Below are 17,838 nucleotides of genomic sequence, written 5' to 3'. Positions count from 1 at the left end.
CCACTCACTTGTTTATGTAAGTCTTAGTCATATTCCCCCACATACAGCTCACACAAGTTTTCTATAGCAGCAGAATGATGCCCTTTGTGTTATTCTTTATGCTCTTCCTCATGATGTCTAACATTACTTGGCTTTTTGGGTTGCTGTTGAACATTAAACCAGATATTTCAGAGGAATGACAACCATGCCCAAAAATGACTTTGCTGAGTTGTAAATGGTAATTCCAAATTCAGCACTGTGCAGATGCAGTTAAGATTTTTTTTTTCTTCTAGATGTCTTATCTTACATCTGTCCATGCTGAAGCTCATTTATCAACTTCTTGCCCACTTAAGTCACTCTAATGAGGTCTTTCAGGAGCTGGTCACCAGGAATACTGAATTTCACTATCCAAAGGAGCTTACTGTTAGCTATGAACTCAGAGATTTCAGGGTTCATTACCTTTTATAGGTTGTTAAAGACAATGAGTAAAATTGGTCCAAGTGTGGAGAACTCTACTTGTGAATTTTTTTCATGGTAAAAAAATCTGTAAAATTCTATGCTTTGTTTTCTGTTATTTAACCAGCTTTCAGTCCACAAAGAAATTTCTTCAGTCCCATGACACTTCTGTTTCTCTAATACATTGCTGTGGAATGTTTTTGGAAGGCTTTTGGAAAACTTATGTATATTCATATCCCCTTTATTTACTTGCATGCTGACAGCTTCATAGAATTAGAGAAAACTAGTCAGATGTGATTTCCCATTGAAGAAACTCTGCTGACTTCTGCAACAATCTTTATCTGTGTGCTCTGTTAGTCTTTATTTTACCATCTTGTCAGGGACAGCAATCAGCCTTCCCAATCTACAGGTCCAGAGTCCCTTTTGTAAATGGCTTTTTCCAGATGACTCTTTCTAGCTTTACGCCAAGGAAAAGAACTATGTGTGGGTATCTTTATCTAAGGAAAAAAAAAAAGGTAGTTTTTTAGAATATTCTGTGAACATGCTCTGAAGCCCTGGTTCCTAATACAGGTTGAGAGCAATCAATAACTTGGGTTTGAAAAGTTTTAGCTACGCTGTGATTTTTACAAAAAGTATTACTTTTAAAAAATGGAAATTTAACCAATAAAAAATTTATCTCTCCTGTATTGTTTACTTACATTGGAAGCTTGCTGATATCTTGTTCTCTTGCCATTTTTCATGAGAAGGGATCAGTCTTACCAGTCAGAGATTACAGACACAGAGATCCATAAATGAGGCGTCATGGTCTGTAGAGACATAATACATGGCAGCTCATTTGTATAAGCACTCATTTTTACCACTACAATCTTGGAGTACCACAGTACTAAAAATAGTATTGAAGTGGTGAAAATGCTGTAATCATTCACATTTTTTAATTTCCTACATAGCTGAGTAAGAGGCTGGAGAGGTTTCAGTCAATACTTCATCCTCTGTTTTGTAAACCACTCAATTACTTCTTCAATGACATTTTTGCATGTGGCGTGTTGGTCACAATTTGAAGGTAGACTCTAAGTGCTGAGTCACAGGTTTAGACTACATAGTTAAATTTTAACAAATGTACATATTCTCAAAATTATTTACCTAAGTAAATCACTTTTGCTGTCAAATGTTAAATGAAACAGCGTATCTCTAAAATATTAGTCGAAAAGTTACAAATTTTAAGTTTATACAAATTGACAGAAGCACTTCTGACTATAAAATCAATTTATTAGTTGATACACTTTAAAATTTGTTCTAGTTCTGTATTTTCTGGAGCTATTTAGAGAATGTTATAATCACTTTTATTAAGAAGGTGTCTTTGAAGTCTGAGATAAACTACCACAGAACAAAAGTTAAGAAAAACTCTTATACTGAAGAATTGCATTATGCACCATGTGAACAATTATACTGGGTATTGCATATTAGTAGCAGTGCATTTTTTTTTTTCCAGCTACTGAAATATATCATGGTATCTTAGACTGAAAAAGACCATTATGTTCTGTACAGGATATTAAAATGTTCATTGGTAGATTACTAGCAAGACCAAATAATCAATTTCCTCTATTAATTTAGGTAAATTGGTTGTGTAAAGATTACGTTAATGATATATACATGCAATTCACTGCTTAAAATTATTTAAAAGAGAATTTAAAAGAGAATAACCAAGCTGAACAAAGATTTATGCTGAAATTTTATCTGCATTTGTAATTGTTCTGTTTCAAATAAATTATTTTGCATATTGCACAGAAACTCTATGTCCTAGGGAGCACAGACTGCCTCTAGAGAAAGCGTGCCCAAAAAGGAGACATAAAAGGAAGCTGGATAATGTGGAGAAAAGCAGTCCTGGCTCCATCTGCTGTCTGGTTTTTTTCCTCCCTTTTTTTTCCTTGGCAGCTTCTTTCTTGGGGTATTTGGGGTAGTTAGGCCCTATATTTCTTTGAACACAGACTGATTTTTAAGTATACTTCTGCTTTTGCCTGCTGTTGAGATTAATTTTGGAAAAATACCCTAACTACTTTGTTTTGCATTTCTGAGCACCACTGATAGTTTTGTTCTATGTTGTTCCTACTGGACACAACTCAGATTAAGTAGGAATGTACTTTTTTTTTTGGTCACCCTAGGATCAAGCTAATTTTGTGGCCTTCTCTTTCATCTGTATTAGTAAATGCTGTAAGGTAGCTCAGGCACGGTTCTAGAATTGTTACTCCTCCTTTCACACATGTTCACACAAGCTGTATCAATGCACAGCTGAAAAGTCTACTCCAAGTGCTAGCTTTTCATGTAAATTTTTCTCACTGTCCTTGGAAATAGAAGGGTTTTTGGACCAAAGCTGAGGACGAGAATCTGGGAGTTTGGAGTGTTACAGCTTTTCCATGTTCTTTTGTTGAATAGGTTTGATCTTCAGAATAATTTCTGAGGCTGCTCTGATTTGTGTCAAGCCCTCAGTTATAGAGACATTTTTTTCTGCCCTAACTCTTGTACTGTATAACTTGGCTTTCCTTCCAAAATGGTTGTGTTCTTTTAGAGTCCTAATAAATATAAATATTTTACTTGAAAAGTGTAATTTACTTGGATGTTCAATAGATTTCAACAGTTTTAAAAAATATTTTACAAATGGCAGAATTTTGCATTCACAAAAACCTCCCAACTGGAATTAGTCGAAATACTCAAATTTGGAAAATGGCTGCAAAATAGAAATAGCACTTTTGAGCCAATCCTAGAGTTCAAAAATTTTACTGAGCTATGATCCTGAAAAGATGTACATCACTGTTCTTTTAAAACCTAGTTCTGTCTAAAATACTGGACCCAATTAAAATTTCCAAATGGGAAGTCTGACTTTAGATTGCAGACATACTGAAAATACAATGCAGAAGCTAAATATGTAGGCAAGAATGCAAATAAGTCTTTAAAAATATTTAACTTTGCATTCTTAGATCTTAAAAATAGTACTGAAAGCTCCAGTCATAGCTAATCAGAGAAGCTTACTGTGGCTGGAACTGATCGGAATTCAAACTTTACTATAGAGAGGTTTTCTAAAATTAATAATTAAAAAAAGATAATTGGTGAAATAGATGGGGGGTTTTTTCTGATAAGGAAGAACATTTGTTCACCAGAATACAGATATTTCCAATATAATAGGAACTTAGTAATGCTAAATATTCAACACACTAGAAAATACTACAATCCATGATTCCTGATATTTTTGTGATATGAGAGGTAAAACCATTTCTGTGGTGTATGTCTGGTCCCAGCTTAGGTATCAGAGTGAAAAACTTTATATTCTGAGTAGTCCTAACACTTAAGAAGATAAGAAAGTTAAAAAACCCCAAAACACAAAGCAAAGCAAACCAGAAACAGAACTGAGATCTTTGATAAATGCCTACATTAACATAAGAAGAGAGTTACTTTTCTACAGCTTACTGAAGTAGCATATGCTGCTCGGTTTTTTCAGCCTAAAAACTAATAATTAGACATTCTTTAAACAACTTCCCTTATCAGCAGTAATTAAGATACGAGCAAGTAAGATCTCTTTTAAGGAAGTGGTTATTTGCTGAAAAACATACATTTGGTTGTTCCCAAACCGCTTGTGAATATCAGTTCAAGTGTTTCCAGCTGTATTGGAGGAGTTGGAGTGATACAGCTGTGGAATCATCAGCTGCCTTTTACTCAACAGGTCTGCAATTAAGGAGCCCCTTTTGTTGAAGTTGTTCCACAGGGACTGCTGAATGCTTCAGCAGACATAGTTCTTGAAAAAGATAATTTCAAGGAAGAGGAAAATAGCTTAAAAAGTTAAATTTCATTTGTTTAAAGTACTTCCTCTCCAATCCCAACTGCTTACTAAAAAAAGAGTCAGTCCTAGAGTTTATTATGTTAAATAATATAAACCGTTACTATTATACTAAAAAATTAGTATTTTGTAACCAGTTTTAGGTAAGCAGTCACACATACAAATTTAATTACAGTTCATTTTTATGTGTGTTTTTATAGTCTAGTTTTTTTATTTTCAATTTTATTCTTATGCTAGTGTTCTCCCTCATCAGATGCTTCCTCATAAGAATTGGGCAAGTCATGTTGGTCATAACCTCCAGGTTAAGGTAACTTAAAATATTGAGACAGTCTTCAAGGATGTGTTGTATCATGCTCAGTTTATTTATTCCCCAAAGTATTGCTGCAAAAATTAGAATTAAAAGCATAGTATTATAAACAAAGATTAAGAAAGGGTGAGTGGTTCAGTTGCTCATTTTGAGAACATCTTCTCTGGCGTCTTTGTTTTTTAAATTGATATTAAGGGTTTTTACCTCATAGACTCAATTCAGTTTATTGGTTTATTGGATCTCTTCCCCTGGACATATTCCATTTCTTTCTGCTAGAGCTGTTCTTTTGAGGCTGAGGTTTCTGACAGTGTTTTGAAAGCATGTTATGTGTCTTTTTTTTCAGTTTACAGTTCAGCTGCCCTGCATATTGAGGTTATCTTTCAGTATACCACTTCAGCAGTATATACCAGTTGTATAAAAACATACACTTAGCAATCCACTTTGTTGCAATAAAACCATTTAAAAATATTACTGACCTTAAAGCATAACTGGAAATTCATGTGAACAAAATTCACCTCTGTATTCAAAACACTGTATCTTCTTTAATACTTCTCTTGAAATGTATTGAAAATGCTACAATGTTCAGAAAAACATAGATTCTCTTCTTGTACATGTAACATAAAACATTCATGCTGTTCCCTGTGGTTGCAGTGCAGTCACTTTGCTCGTTTGCTCTGTTTCAGACGGTTCGCCATGGTTTTCCTTACCTACCCACTGCCTTAGCTTTTGACCCAGTTCAGAAAATCCTGGCAATTGGAACAAGAACAGGAGCCATACGAATGTATCCTTTCTCATTCAGAATTTGCACCATTTCTATGTATTTGTAATACAGGGATGTGAATTATCTTCTGCAAGTGCTCAGGTAAGGTTACAGTTGTTATGTTCTACTTCATTTTGCTTTGCGAGACGGACTGGAAAAGGATGCGCTGTTGAGGAATTAACCAGGTCCTAAAGAAAAGAATTAACCAGGCTTCAAAGAAAAATTTCTGATTGAGTTTTTTGCATATGGTTTTGGCATATATTGGTTAAGATAAAACAGAATTGATCTTTTTCAGCCAGAAAAGTAAAAGTGGACAGCAAAGTGGTGGTGAGCAAGTTGTGAATGTTGTGCTAGCAATAAATAAATTCATTGCTGCAATGCAGTTAGCCAACGTTAGATTGCAGTTAGATGGTTATGTATGAAATTATTTAGACTCTTTCAAGTGAATGGTGGGAAATAAGTGATTTTAGGACAGAATTCATCTCTTCCCAGAGGAGAAGGTGAAGCACTGTAAAAGTGTCTATTTCTTTTCATTAATTATAAAGGTACTTCAGTGCCTGCAATTTATATGTTGTTTTTAATGCAGTAGGATTTTAAAGTTAGAAGTCTACGCAGAATAAACTTAATTACAAGGTAATTAAATTTGAAGACTTATATTTAAAAAAAAAAGGATATTTAAATGTGATGTATTTCAAAATGTTTCTCTACATAATTTTCTTAGTTTGGCATGGTTCCAATGTATTCCAGTTTGGTGAAAATACATATAAAGCAAGGAAAAAAAGGAGAAAGAATATTACAGGAAGGTTTAAAAGTTCCAGGATACAGAACTAATAAACCAATATTTTTTACAAACTTTTTGTAGCCAAATATGTGTTTAAAGTAGGGGACAGTGCTGTATGAAATAGCAATATAATGGTTCTTTTGTTATCCTTGTTCCCACGGTAACTATAAATGCAATGAACCCAAAGAGAGGTTACAGAGTAAAGAAAAACCTCCTTGTGGAAAAAGAGCCTGTGCTTCATGTAATGTTGCTAAAACTTTGGTTCCTCCATTTTTGGGTACTCTTGGTGTGAACAGTTGCATTTTTGTAAGCCTCAGTTTCTGTCTGATCCAGAATTTCTCATAAGACTCAACTGTAGCGGGGGGGTCTCCCGGGAGCAGGGGAATCCAGCCAGAGTCACGACACGAACACCGATACGATTTGAGCATCGTGCTCCAGTTTATTGTTCGGTTACACCCAGTTATACTTTTTTCCCAAAGTTCACACCCCTTTCCCACGAGAAAGCCTCTAAGCAGCGGGGGAGCTGACCAGTGTATACCTTTTCCCAAGGCTGTTCAAGGCTGCTGGCTAGCAGGTGCCTTGCAAGCCTGTTTTCAGCCTGAGGCCCCGTCAGGGGTACTTCTGCAACAGCCCTGGGATGCCCAAGCTCTCCTGGGGTATCCTATATTCCACAAGGAATCCTCTACACTCAACTAAACCTCAAGTTATGTGACAAGCTTTGCCTTGATAGTTCCGCTGTTAATTTCTTACCTGTGTGAAGTAGATTGAATATATTCTGTTTGAAAGCAAAGAAGAAAATTCCCTTGAATTTGTGCACTTCTGGGAAGTGCAAATCTAGTAGTCACAGTTTCTTCTTCTTTGTAGAGGTATGCAAGGTTAAAAAGCTGGGGCTTTGTCCCTGGACACTTCACTGATACCTTCAGAGTTGAGGGTATTGGGAATTTCATGGTAAAAGTAGGAAGAAGACCTTGCAGAAAACTGACTCCTGAGTCCACCTCTTCTTTCCATCTTAGCAATCTGGCTTTTCTAGGAGCAGTGCTGTCACTGCCTAGGCATCCTGTATCTTTAAAAGTCCCTCCTCTGAGGAAAATTCAGGTATAGAACCTGAATTAATACAGGTTCATGTAGAATTAATTTAAACCTACATGTCTCCTGCCACAGGAATGGAACATGAAGAGGAAAAACAGCTATATCCCTTAGCTTATATAAAATTCTCTATGTATCTTCTATAAAAATAGATTATAAAGAGGTAGCAGAAGGGAAGAGAATGTTTTTCAAAGTGTCCTTCCTTTTAACATCTCTGCTCCTGTTTTGCTAGCAAACTCCTGCCTCATTCACGGAAAACTTTCTACCAGTTCTAGTATCTGAATCAAACAAGAAGATCAGGATTACCAGGGATTTTGATTTTTTTTGAAGATACGTCATAACATAAATGCTTCTCAGCTTAGTCACACAGAGCCTGGTTTGCTTAATTGAGCCCTGAGTTAGTGGAAACAGCTCGGAAGACAGAGGGTGCCATAAAAAGAATTACTCATTTATTCATTTTAACTGAGGTTTCTCCACTTGGCTCTAAGTTTTACAGAACATATTACATGAAAAACCTACGTGTGGACTAATAACTTTGCAGTGAAACAGGTCCTAAGACTACCACCAGAACACCACTCATTTAAGCCAGTCTTGTTGCAGACCTTTGTAATTGTTGAAATCGGGCAATAAAATTCAAGTCAAGATGTAACAGACTAAGTATTACATCTGGAAGTACAATTCATAATGGGTTCTTTTTTAGCAAACTAAGGAAAATATAGGTTTTAGTGGCTCTAAGTTTTCCACAGTATCCTGTAAAAATACTTTTTAACAGAACTGCACAATTTCATTCTGCCACGAGTATGCCAGGTAACAAAAAGGGAATTAATTACACTGTGGTTGGTTGGTGTTTCTAAACAGTACTGTTGATGGAGTGAAAGGACAGACTACTTGGCTGCCATCAGAGAAATTCACCCAATTATTTATTTGTTTGTTTACTGGTGACACCAAAGGGACCTGGTTTGGATCGGACTCTCTTGTTTAGGGAACACAAAGGGATGGGAAGAGTGAATTTATGTTTAGTATTCATGCAGTGATGTAGAACAAGTTTTCCTGTGATGAGTCTGAGTTGCATAATGGTATTGTTGCTTCCTTGTCTTTCTAAAAGATTCTCATAGTATTGGAATTTCTAGTGGTCACAAGTTCACAGGTCTCAAAAGACAAGCTGTTTAAAACAAAACAAAGAAGCATGTACTTCTGTGTTGTGAATTAATGTCTAACATCAGGTCTTCAGGTGATCATTTCACGCGATCCAGCAGCAGTACTGAAGCTGACTATGTTAAATTGTCCTGCAATAGAGCATATTATTCATAAGCTGCCATTAGAATGCAGAGATAAATGAAAGTTCGTTTTGGTATGGCAGCCAATTTGTCTTCTCCTAGATCTCTTTTCAGGGTGCTCAGATGCAACTGCTCCTGCTTCTGTAGCGCTGGGAATTGCTGTCGCTGTGCTCTACTGATCCTAGCAGCCTCTGTGGGCTTCCCAAGGAGCTTCAAACAACTGTAGGCTTTACCTACAGTGATGACTGCTGGGTACTGCATCCTAATAGGTGCAGCCCACAGAATCATACTGCACTGCAAATCACTGATGGAGTGTCTTCCTGTTACCAACACAGGCTAACAAAATCTGCAAATAAAGGGCCAAAACCCCACTCTTGAAACAGTTGCTATGGCATCTGGTCATTCGTCTCCTTTATCCTAAACACAGCAAATTTTATTTTTCCTTTGAGGTTTTGTTTTTCCTGTTTGGAGCCTGTTCCCAGCTCCCATACCTTTGGTCATTGCTCAGATCATTGCTTGGTACCACTCTACCTGGAATATCCTTGCTTCAGGAAAACACATTCAGTTGAAGAGGGGCTATGAAATTGAATTCCTTTTCTTATTGTCTCCATATCGTTCTTCTCTAGTCCCTGTCTGGAGAACCTTCTGACACTACACACAGTAAAACCAAGTGTGCAGTCTCTGGTTGCTGCCAGAGAAGGTTCTGTATCACCATACAAGGAGATGAGAAATTAAGATACTTGGTCAGACTTATGTCTCTTCTTGATTTCAGAGGAAAAGGAGAAGTCTGGGGGTTTTTTACATTCTCAGTCTGAATAAATAGGTTAAAATCAGTGTTGTTAACAATGATTATTCCAGTAAGAGATCTGAAGAAGTGGCATGCTGTGCTCAGATTCCAGGATGCATATTTCTATATTGTCATTTATTCAGCTGACAAATGCTTGTTAAAATTCATTTGTAAGTACTTTTTGGAGTCACTGAGTCCTTTCCTTTGGAGTTCTCTTATTGTATCAGAGCTGCACTTAGCCATTAGAGCTCGCTACTTCAAACATATAGAATACAACATCTCCTTTTTTTTTTTTTAATCAAACTGCTGATTATTTAGTGGTCAGTTACAATGAGAAATTCTGAAAAAAACCTCTTCTCTAGCTATTACCATCTTTGCTTATCATGAAATGAGAGGAAGTTTGTCTTAAATCCAGGGCAAAGAAAACAGCCTACTGGGTCCAGAATGGCCTCCACACCACTGAAAAAATTATTCACCATCAAGCAGGCTTAAATTAGTAATACGTTTTTGTATGTGTTATAGTGTGGTCTGCTGTTGTTATTAATACATATTATTTAGACTTACAGGTTCCATACTGTCACAGATGCAGGCTGTGGGGCATGCAAATCTTCATTTTCACTGTTAGTTGCTTGAGCAAAACTGTAAGACATCTGCAACCCATGCAAGGCTTGTCCAGTAGGCATAGCTGCTTGTTATCCATGTTATCAGAAAATATAGTGGCCATTTTATACCTAGGCAAACAAAACATTATTCTGACTCACTAACACATGACAGTGGAAGCATTGCTCTGTCCCCTCCTTTAGCTTAGCTGCACAGTCCTGACACTTCCTTTGCTCCAATTCTGGTGCTTGTCAGATATATTACTGTGAGCCATCCAATGCACTAACCTGGCAAAATACCAGTTCTTTTGCTGTGCTACTTTTTTTGCCAGATTAGCAAACTGCGTTGTCTGGTGCTTACCTCCAGTGTTAGTCAGAATGATGCATAAAGAAAGTGGAAGGAGTGCAGTTGGGACTGGACAGAGAGGGAAATGGGGGAGAAACAAAATTTTGGCCCTAAGGAGCAGGTTATTAAATTGACTTGTCTTAGTGTGTGAAATCGCATCTGATAAATCCAGGTATGGGAGATTGCAGCTGTCTATGAAATTTGCTACAAAATGCAGAAATAGTCGTTCAGTTTTGAGTGGTATGGAAGATAGCATCTCTTTTACTTGCATTTAAAAAATCTTCATGTAAAGCCATTTGCAAATTACAAAAATTCTACAGGTTCTGCTCAAGAAAGATTCTGCTTTAGGATCGTATTTGGAATAACTTTTTCTGGCCTGTTTTATATGTTTCTTCCAATGCTTTAATAGCAAGAGTGGTTTTTGAATGTCAAATAAGGTACAGCAACACTTATTTTAACAGGTGTGTTTTGTGGAAAAACAAACATGGCTTCAGAAAAGCCCATGGCATCCTGGTCTGTGTCAGCAGTAGTGTGGCCAGCAGGATCAGGGCAGTGATTGTCCCCCAGTACTCAGCACTGGTGAGGCCGCACCTCAAATCCTGTGTCCAGTTCTAGGCCCCTTTCTAAAAGAAAGACAGTGAGGTGCTGGAGTGTGTCCAGAGAAGGGCAACGGGGCTGGTGAAGGGTCTGGAGCACAAGTCCTGCGAGGAGCAGCTGTGGGAGCTGGAGGTGTTTAGCCTGGAGAAAAGGAGGCTCAGGTGGGACCTTATCACTCTCTCAGGTACCTGAAAGGACAAGAGAAAACGGCCTTAGATTGTGCCAGGAGAAGTTTAGATTGGATCTTAGGAAAATTATGTCACTGAAAGTTATCAAACCCTGGAACAGGCTGCTCAGGGAAGTGGTAGAGTCACCATCCCTGAAGGTGCTCAAAAGTCATGCAGAGGTGGCACTTAGGGATAAGGTTCAGTGGTGGACTTTTTAGTGCTGGGTAGTGGTTAGACTCGATGGTCTTGAGGTTTTTCCAAGCTAAGTGATTTTATAAGTGATTATCTTGCTTCTTTCTGTGAAACAGCCAGTAAACATATCTTTGATTCCAGTTACTGTGCCAAGTAAAGGGGAAGGTGAAATCTAAACCCAAGATAGCTCTGTTGAACGTCATGGATCCTCAGCAGCTGATGTACACAGAGAGACTGTATTCCTGGGAGGTAAAACTGAGGCTGTTTGTGCACTCTAGAAAAAAGAAAATCCAGCAAAGAAAATGAATAGCACTAATTAAATCATTGCTGGCAGAGTTCTGAGTAGGCATGGAATTTTACAGTAGCTAAAGGAAATGTGGTAAAGAATGTTTGACATCAGATTGGATGTACTTTAAAAGAAAAGAGGAGAATATAACTTGAGGTTTTGGTCTGGGAGAAGGGTGGCATAAAAGCTAAATATAAATTGTGACAGATTTACTCTCCCTGGAACTGCTGTCTTTTAATCTAAACAAGGTTTCAGTAGTTCTTTATCCTTAAAATAAGCCGACTGTGTTCTCTGCTGTTTACTCTATGTGATTTATTGCGCAGATGGAATGGGGGTAGCACAGACAAGATCATAAACTCAAAGTTCTGTTGTTTGATTTGGAGGAATCATTGATACATTTCATCTTTTATCTCATTGTACAATATAATCTGTAGATTTTTCTAGAGAACTTGAGCTATTCAGGAATAAAAACTTTACTGAGAGTCAGCACTCCTAACATAAGTTCTTTTAAAAACTCCCTTGGAAGTCAACATACAAGTATGTATTTTTGTGTGTATAGATACCTAAATAGGTTATTACAGAAATGAATTTATTGTCAATCTACAAGAATTAAAAATTATTGTAAAAGATACCAAAATAATCAAATTTACCTGTATTACTAAATCTGACAGAACCAGAAGTGGAGAATTTTTTCAATACTGAGACTACGATGCATCTGGTTATGTGTGCATTCATATATATATATATAGCTACACCTATTAGGTTTGTGCATACTTGCATAAATTTGGGTCCATTTGTTTCCCAAGCCTCTTCCATGCTTTTTAAGTAAGCAGATTGGATATGTTACAGTTAAATGTACCGAACTCACATTCAATTGCTGTTTATCCAGGAGATAAAAATAGAATCCGACATCTGCAAACAAATCTACTGAGAAAATACAGATTTTCATATATTTGGAGATGCACGTAAAACTGGCATACAGGTGGGTGACTGGCAGCATTTTAATTGGAGCTGATGATTGCATTTATGAACACTATCTGAAAAAATGCTTTATGGATGCCTGTTACAAGATTTTTTTTGAGTATAATGAAAAAACCCCTCAATTTACTCTGATACTGAAGTTATGACTACTGGTGATAATACTGGTGATAACTATTTCAAAGAAGTGATGTGTCTTAATTAGACCTTGTGTCAGCTTTAGAGCTTTCGCTACCTTTTTTATTCCAAACTTTGTCATCAGCAGAAGTGTTGACATGCATAGGAAATAATGCACATCAATTTGCCCTCCTTTCCAGTCTGCTAATTATCTTTTTTAGACAAATACCCATGACCTAAATTTGGCAGACATCCTTAAACCACAGAAATTTGTAGTCATATTACACACTTAGTTAGTTATTTTGACTCTTTTCTTCTTTTGGTTTTATCTGGCAGATACTCTTGATGGTAGAGGGAATTGATACTTTTCCAAATAACTCAGGAAAGCTAGTATCTAGCAAAAAGAAAAACCCAAAGTACAGAGACACATACAGTGGGAGCATTTTATTGTTGTGGAAAGAGACCTATTTTTGTCTAGCTAGAGGCACTCATTCAGTTTAAATTCTTGATGAGTTCTTGAAGTTAGGTGCCTTTCTTGCACATATGTTGTTAATGGAGGGAGACCAGGGGTGAAAGGGGACTGTGGTGGATTGAATGCCCATTATGAGGTAGAAAGGCTACAATGACTGAGTAATTGTCTCTGCATTTGGGAATACCTAAGGAGAAGAAGTTTCTGGAACCAAAGAGATCCACCTATGAGGATCTTTGGCAGCAAGGAACATGAACCATGTGATGAGTGGTTCAGTAGGAGATGGGACAGACACAGTCACACACTATTTCAGACCAAACCTCAAGTATAGGTGTAGGATAAAAGCACCGTTTTTCCCAAGGTCCAGGAAATGTGGAAATGAACAAAACAGAGACTACGGTCTCATTCAGGAGAGGGGGAGGGAAGGGTTTTCTTGAAGAAGTTCTCTTCCCTCATTCATGGTCAGCTTACTCCTGCTTTCCCTAACTGACCTAGTTTCACTCCAGTTCTTACAGTTCCTAGATTTCTATTCTTCAGCCCTGACCTGTCTTTTCTTAGTGGCATTAAGCAAGAAATATTCTTTCAATATCCATCTTTCACTTGACCTGTGCAAAGCAATCTCTGAATAATGAATTTTTCTAAGGAAACTGTTCAAGTCAAGAACCAAGATGTTTCCCAGGTGCTTCAGATACAGTATTCAAAGCCCCACAGGAGTACAAAAGGAAGAATTTAAAAAAAAGAGCATCATGGGAGAAACCAAGTTTGTCCAAAAGAGATTGCTAATCTGGAGCTATCAGAAAATGAGTAGCTGAAGTAGCCAAGTCTTAGAAGGCATTGAAGAATGTAAGTGTGGCATCAATCTTTTCATCCAGAGAGAATACAGGGAGGGGAAGTGACCCAGAAATTCTGTGAGTCTGCTTCTCTTCAGTGTTGTTGTGAAGGAGATACTCTGGTGTTTTATCAACACTGTTTTAGTCTCCTATCCAAAACCCATCGCCCTGCAGGGTTCCATGAAGAAATCACCTCCATTCCAGCCAGATATAGCGCACTTTTCAAAAAGTCTGCAGTACTGTTTGTTTGAACAGTTGTGGTTTTCAGACGATGAGTGGGAATCCAGTGATCTTAACATGCCTTAACTGTAAAACTGATAATTTGAGCAGAAAAAGGATTTCACAATCTAATTACTGACAATAACTGTGCTTTCCAGTAATCGATTTCTGGGATTTTTTTCATTTCATTGAATAAATATTAGCATATCTCTAGGTATATTTATGGATTGATATTCAACATTAACCCTAAAAATGCTCACAGATAGCATAAGAAAGAAATATTGGAATATGATTCTGTAGTACTGTAGTTGATTTCTCTTTGGGTTTTTTGTGTGATTGCTCCAACAAAGCCCCAGTCACTGAATACACTACATTTTAAGCAGCCACAGCAAGTGCATTTAAAATATGACTTTTAGAGGAGTTTGACTTTCTGTTTGGTTATTTAGCTGTATTTTCTGCAATGCAGAATTGACAGCTCTATGACATATTTGCGTATTTCAGTTGCCTCAGTAAATAAATAAGGATTGACTGAATTATGGTGGTCTGATCTGAGACACACTGATTTCAAATGCACCATGCCTTTATTATGAGATGAATCAATAGGAGATGTGTGGTAGAAGAATACATTTGAGTACATTCATGTAGTAGGCATGCACATGAATGACTTTAGTCAATATTCTCTTGGAAACTTATAATTAGAACTTACCAACTTAGGCTTTTAAAATATTTATGTTTTTTCCTAATTACTTGCAACATATAGGTTCACATTTGCAAATAATTTCTCTATTTCAGGTGTGGATAGATGTGTGTCCCAGTTTCCATTAGATTATAACAATAGTGCTTTATTTTTCACAGCAGTTTTATTAATCTTAATTTGTAGATTTTGAGAAATTCCACTTTAAGTTAAATGCTTAGAACTAAGGAGAGGCTAATACAATGCATCAATACTTTATCTGATGAAGAACTGGATTTAAAATTTGTGATTTATTTAGGGGAATTGTCTTGTAGTCCTTCTGCAGACATCATACATTCTATTTAGTAGATTATTTGCATAGTTTTAGTACCAACTCATTTTATCTAACAGGCAAAACTCAGGAGAGGGGTATCATTTTGAAACCCAAGAACACAGCCTCTTGCATAAAAATTAAGTTAAAAGTTACTTCGTCTCATGGTAGAACACTAATATGATTGATGAATCTTCTCCAGCAACCTCTGTTACAGGATTAGGATCTGGCAGAGCCTCTCAGAACAAGTGTACAAGGTCAGACTGAACATGAAATGCAGTAGTGGGTAGGTACTACTTCTGAGATTTTGTGCTCCTCCACTGACTTGTACTGTGGATGTACTGACTTGAGATGTGGTGTCACTGTTGGGGTGGCCATGACACACATGGACAGTGCCTCTTTCAAGGGCCAAAAAGCAGTTTATTTATTTGATAAATTTGATAATTTATCAAATTATTTAATCAGCCTCTTTTATATGTTTGTATGTTATCATTCGTGTTACATATTCTGGCTGCTAAACTACTCCAATAGACTCATTGGCTATTATGAACTACAATATACTATCATTGGCCACCTATAGCATCAGCATTCAGCTGAATAACAGGTGCAGATATGTTGCTGTTTTTCTCCTTCTACTGTTTAGCTTTCTTCCTTCTGTTGATACTACATCCTCATGGGTAAAAACGAATTGTTTTTCTTCTCACGGACTTTTCTCACAATCCTTCTCTAGCCGAGGTAACAGGCCTGAGCCATAATTTTACAGAGGCAACAAGGCCTTCATTTTAGAAGGTTTTACTTAAATGCCACAATGTGGGACTGTCAGTTCAATTGTCTTAGCAGACTGTTTAAACCTACACATCCCGTTACACACATTTTTCCTACCAGACTGTATATACCTGTGAGGTATTTTTCACCTTAAAGTGTTGCACATTTTTAAGGAAAAACAAGCGCAACCCAGTCTTTATAGGATAATTATTTAGTCACATAATTTAAAGTAGGAATCTTGCATTCCAGTCTGTGCTCAAAGACAGATTATAAATTTTACCTGCAACAGTGGCTAGATGCAATAGTTACAACATGTGAAGTTCTTCTCATTTTTGTGGATCATGTTATCTTAGCAAGACAGATGGAATATCTATTTCATAATGGCTTCATATGTTTGTTTCACAGAAGTTGTTCATAAAATATTAGTTTATACTGGAAGATCAAATGGTACCAAATAGATTTGGTGATTCCAAAGTGGCACTTAAATTCAGAGCTGCCTGTCTGCACTCATAGCTCTTGTCTTTGGTAAATTCATTTATTTTATATAAACAGGTCATTGGATAGCATACACAGGTTATTATAGGGGCTGGAACCTAAGACCTCTCCGTCCTAGGTGAAAACCTGCTAGCCATGATTTCTTGTTCCATCTCACTTAATTAATGAGTACTCCTTTCTCCCTCAAACCACCATGTCCTGCCCTCCTGAACTGAAGGAGTCAAGAGTTACTGTAGCTCCAATTTGGGTGTGGTCAGGACGCTGTGTTTATAGTACTTTTAAGCAGAATAACCGGTTCTTTTTTGTTCCTCATTACTTTGAGACACAAAAAATGTTGCACTGTTAATGGGGAAGCTTTTTCATGCTTTATAAGTACACCTTTTCATTCATACAATAAAGTGTCTGGTGGATAGAGGCACCTACTGCAGATTTAGAACTGGTTACAGGAATGTTTTTGAAAGAAAAGTTTTCATCTTCAGCAAGAGCTGAGACTTGCCTTTTCAAGTCCTTTGGCCTTTAATAAAAAGAGCTTTTAACTTGATTCCTGCTGTTTGTAGCTGTAAAATGGTAAAGTATCTACCAGTGTCAAGAAGTCATTACATTCAATAAATGTAATGCAGGGTTTTAAAATTCTTTTAAGATTGAGAATACTCTGGTTGTATTTTCCAGAAAAACAGACAAAGGGAATCCTTAAATACATTCACAACAGAGTGATGAGCTCTATTAAAAGCATCTGTGAATTATCAGGTGTGTTTTAATCATGCCTCCACAGTGTGTGGTTTGTATAAAGTGAATGAATAACCATTCTTGAACGTGTATTTCTCAATAAAAATACAATTTTCTATAAAACAGACCTTAAATTAGTTTAAAGGTAACTTACTGAAATTAAAACCATCATCCAGACCATAAGCTTTTCAAGCTGTCAGCTTCCTCAAGTAGGATGTCCCAGGTAGTAAGAAAACAAAACTAGAAACCCCAATCTTTCCTGAAACAACAGGAGAAGCAAATTCTCCTGTGAAAATCATCCCTAAGAATGTCTTCTCCTATGCTCCTGAATTTTGTAGTTTAGGATCTCTCTAGTACTGCAACTCTCAAATGAAAGGAAATCCTAATGAAAAACTAGTTCATTTAACAGGTTCCCTCAGTTTTAATTGATAGGTCACTGTTTTGGGCTTGAAAGTACAAGAATCTCTTCATTAGGCTGACAGTTTTGCTACAGAAAAGAAGCTTTCAGTTTTTTAAGAGTAAAGTAAATCACTGGGAGATCAATAAATGCAATAAGAAAACAGTGTAATTTTCATGGCTGCTGAACAACGTAAAGATGAGATCTTTTCCAGCTGTTTAAAAAAATGTATAACTATTTTTAAAGGAATTTATAGAATGCTGCCTGCTACATATTCCTAGAAGTAGACTAAATCTTCTGCCACAAGAGAGGACAGAAAAGCACTGAGTCCTTACTAGTTTCTTCAGAGGAATGGTTCTCTTCTGACTTGCAATCCTCTAGGTAATATAATT

The 17,838-nt window shown here is 36.8% G+C and overlaps 1 protein-coding gene across 9 annotated transcripts in view; it reads left to right on the top strand.

Moving 5' to 3' along the window:
- STXBP5L (syntaxin binding protein 5L) overlaps positions 1-17,838 on the top strand; it is a 184,668-nt gene that overhangs the window by 12,082 nt on the left and 154,748 nt on the right. For all 9 annotated transcript variants that reach the window (XM_042031704.1, XM_042031707.1, XM_042031708.1 and 6 more), the window contains exon 2: positions 5,252-5,349. In XM_042031704.1, coding sequence (XP_041887638.1) covers positions 5,252-5,349 — 98 coding nt within the window. The remainder of the gene's footprint in view (positions 1-5,251; positions 5,350-17,838) is intronic.

This window comes from Corvus kubaryi, unplaced genomic scaffold (genome assembly GCF_017639235.1).
Source record: "Corvus kubaryi isolate FWS band 111438036 unplaced genomic scaffold, C.kubaryi_AGA036_p1.0 37341, whole genome shotgun sequence".
In the NCBI taxonomy this organism is placed as follows: Eukaryota; Metazoa; Chordata; class Aves; order Passeriformes; family Corvidae; genus Corvus; species Corvus kubaryi.
Note: the sequence above shows the minus strand (reverse complement) of the source record. Positions and strands in the feature narration are given on the sequence as shown.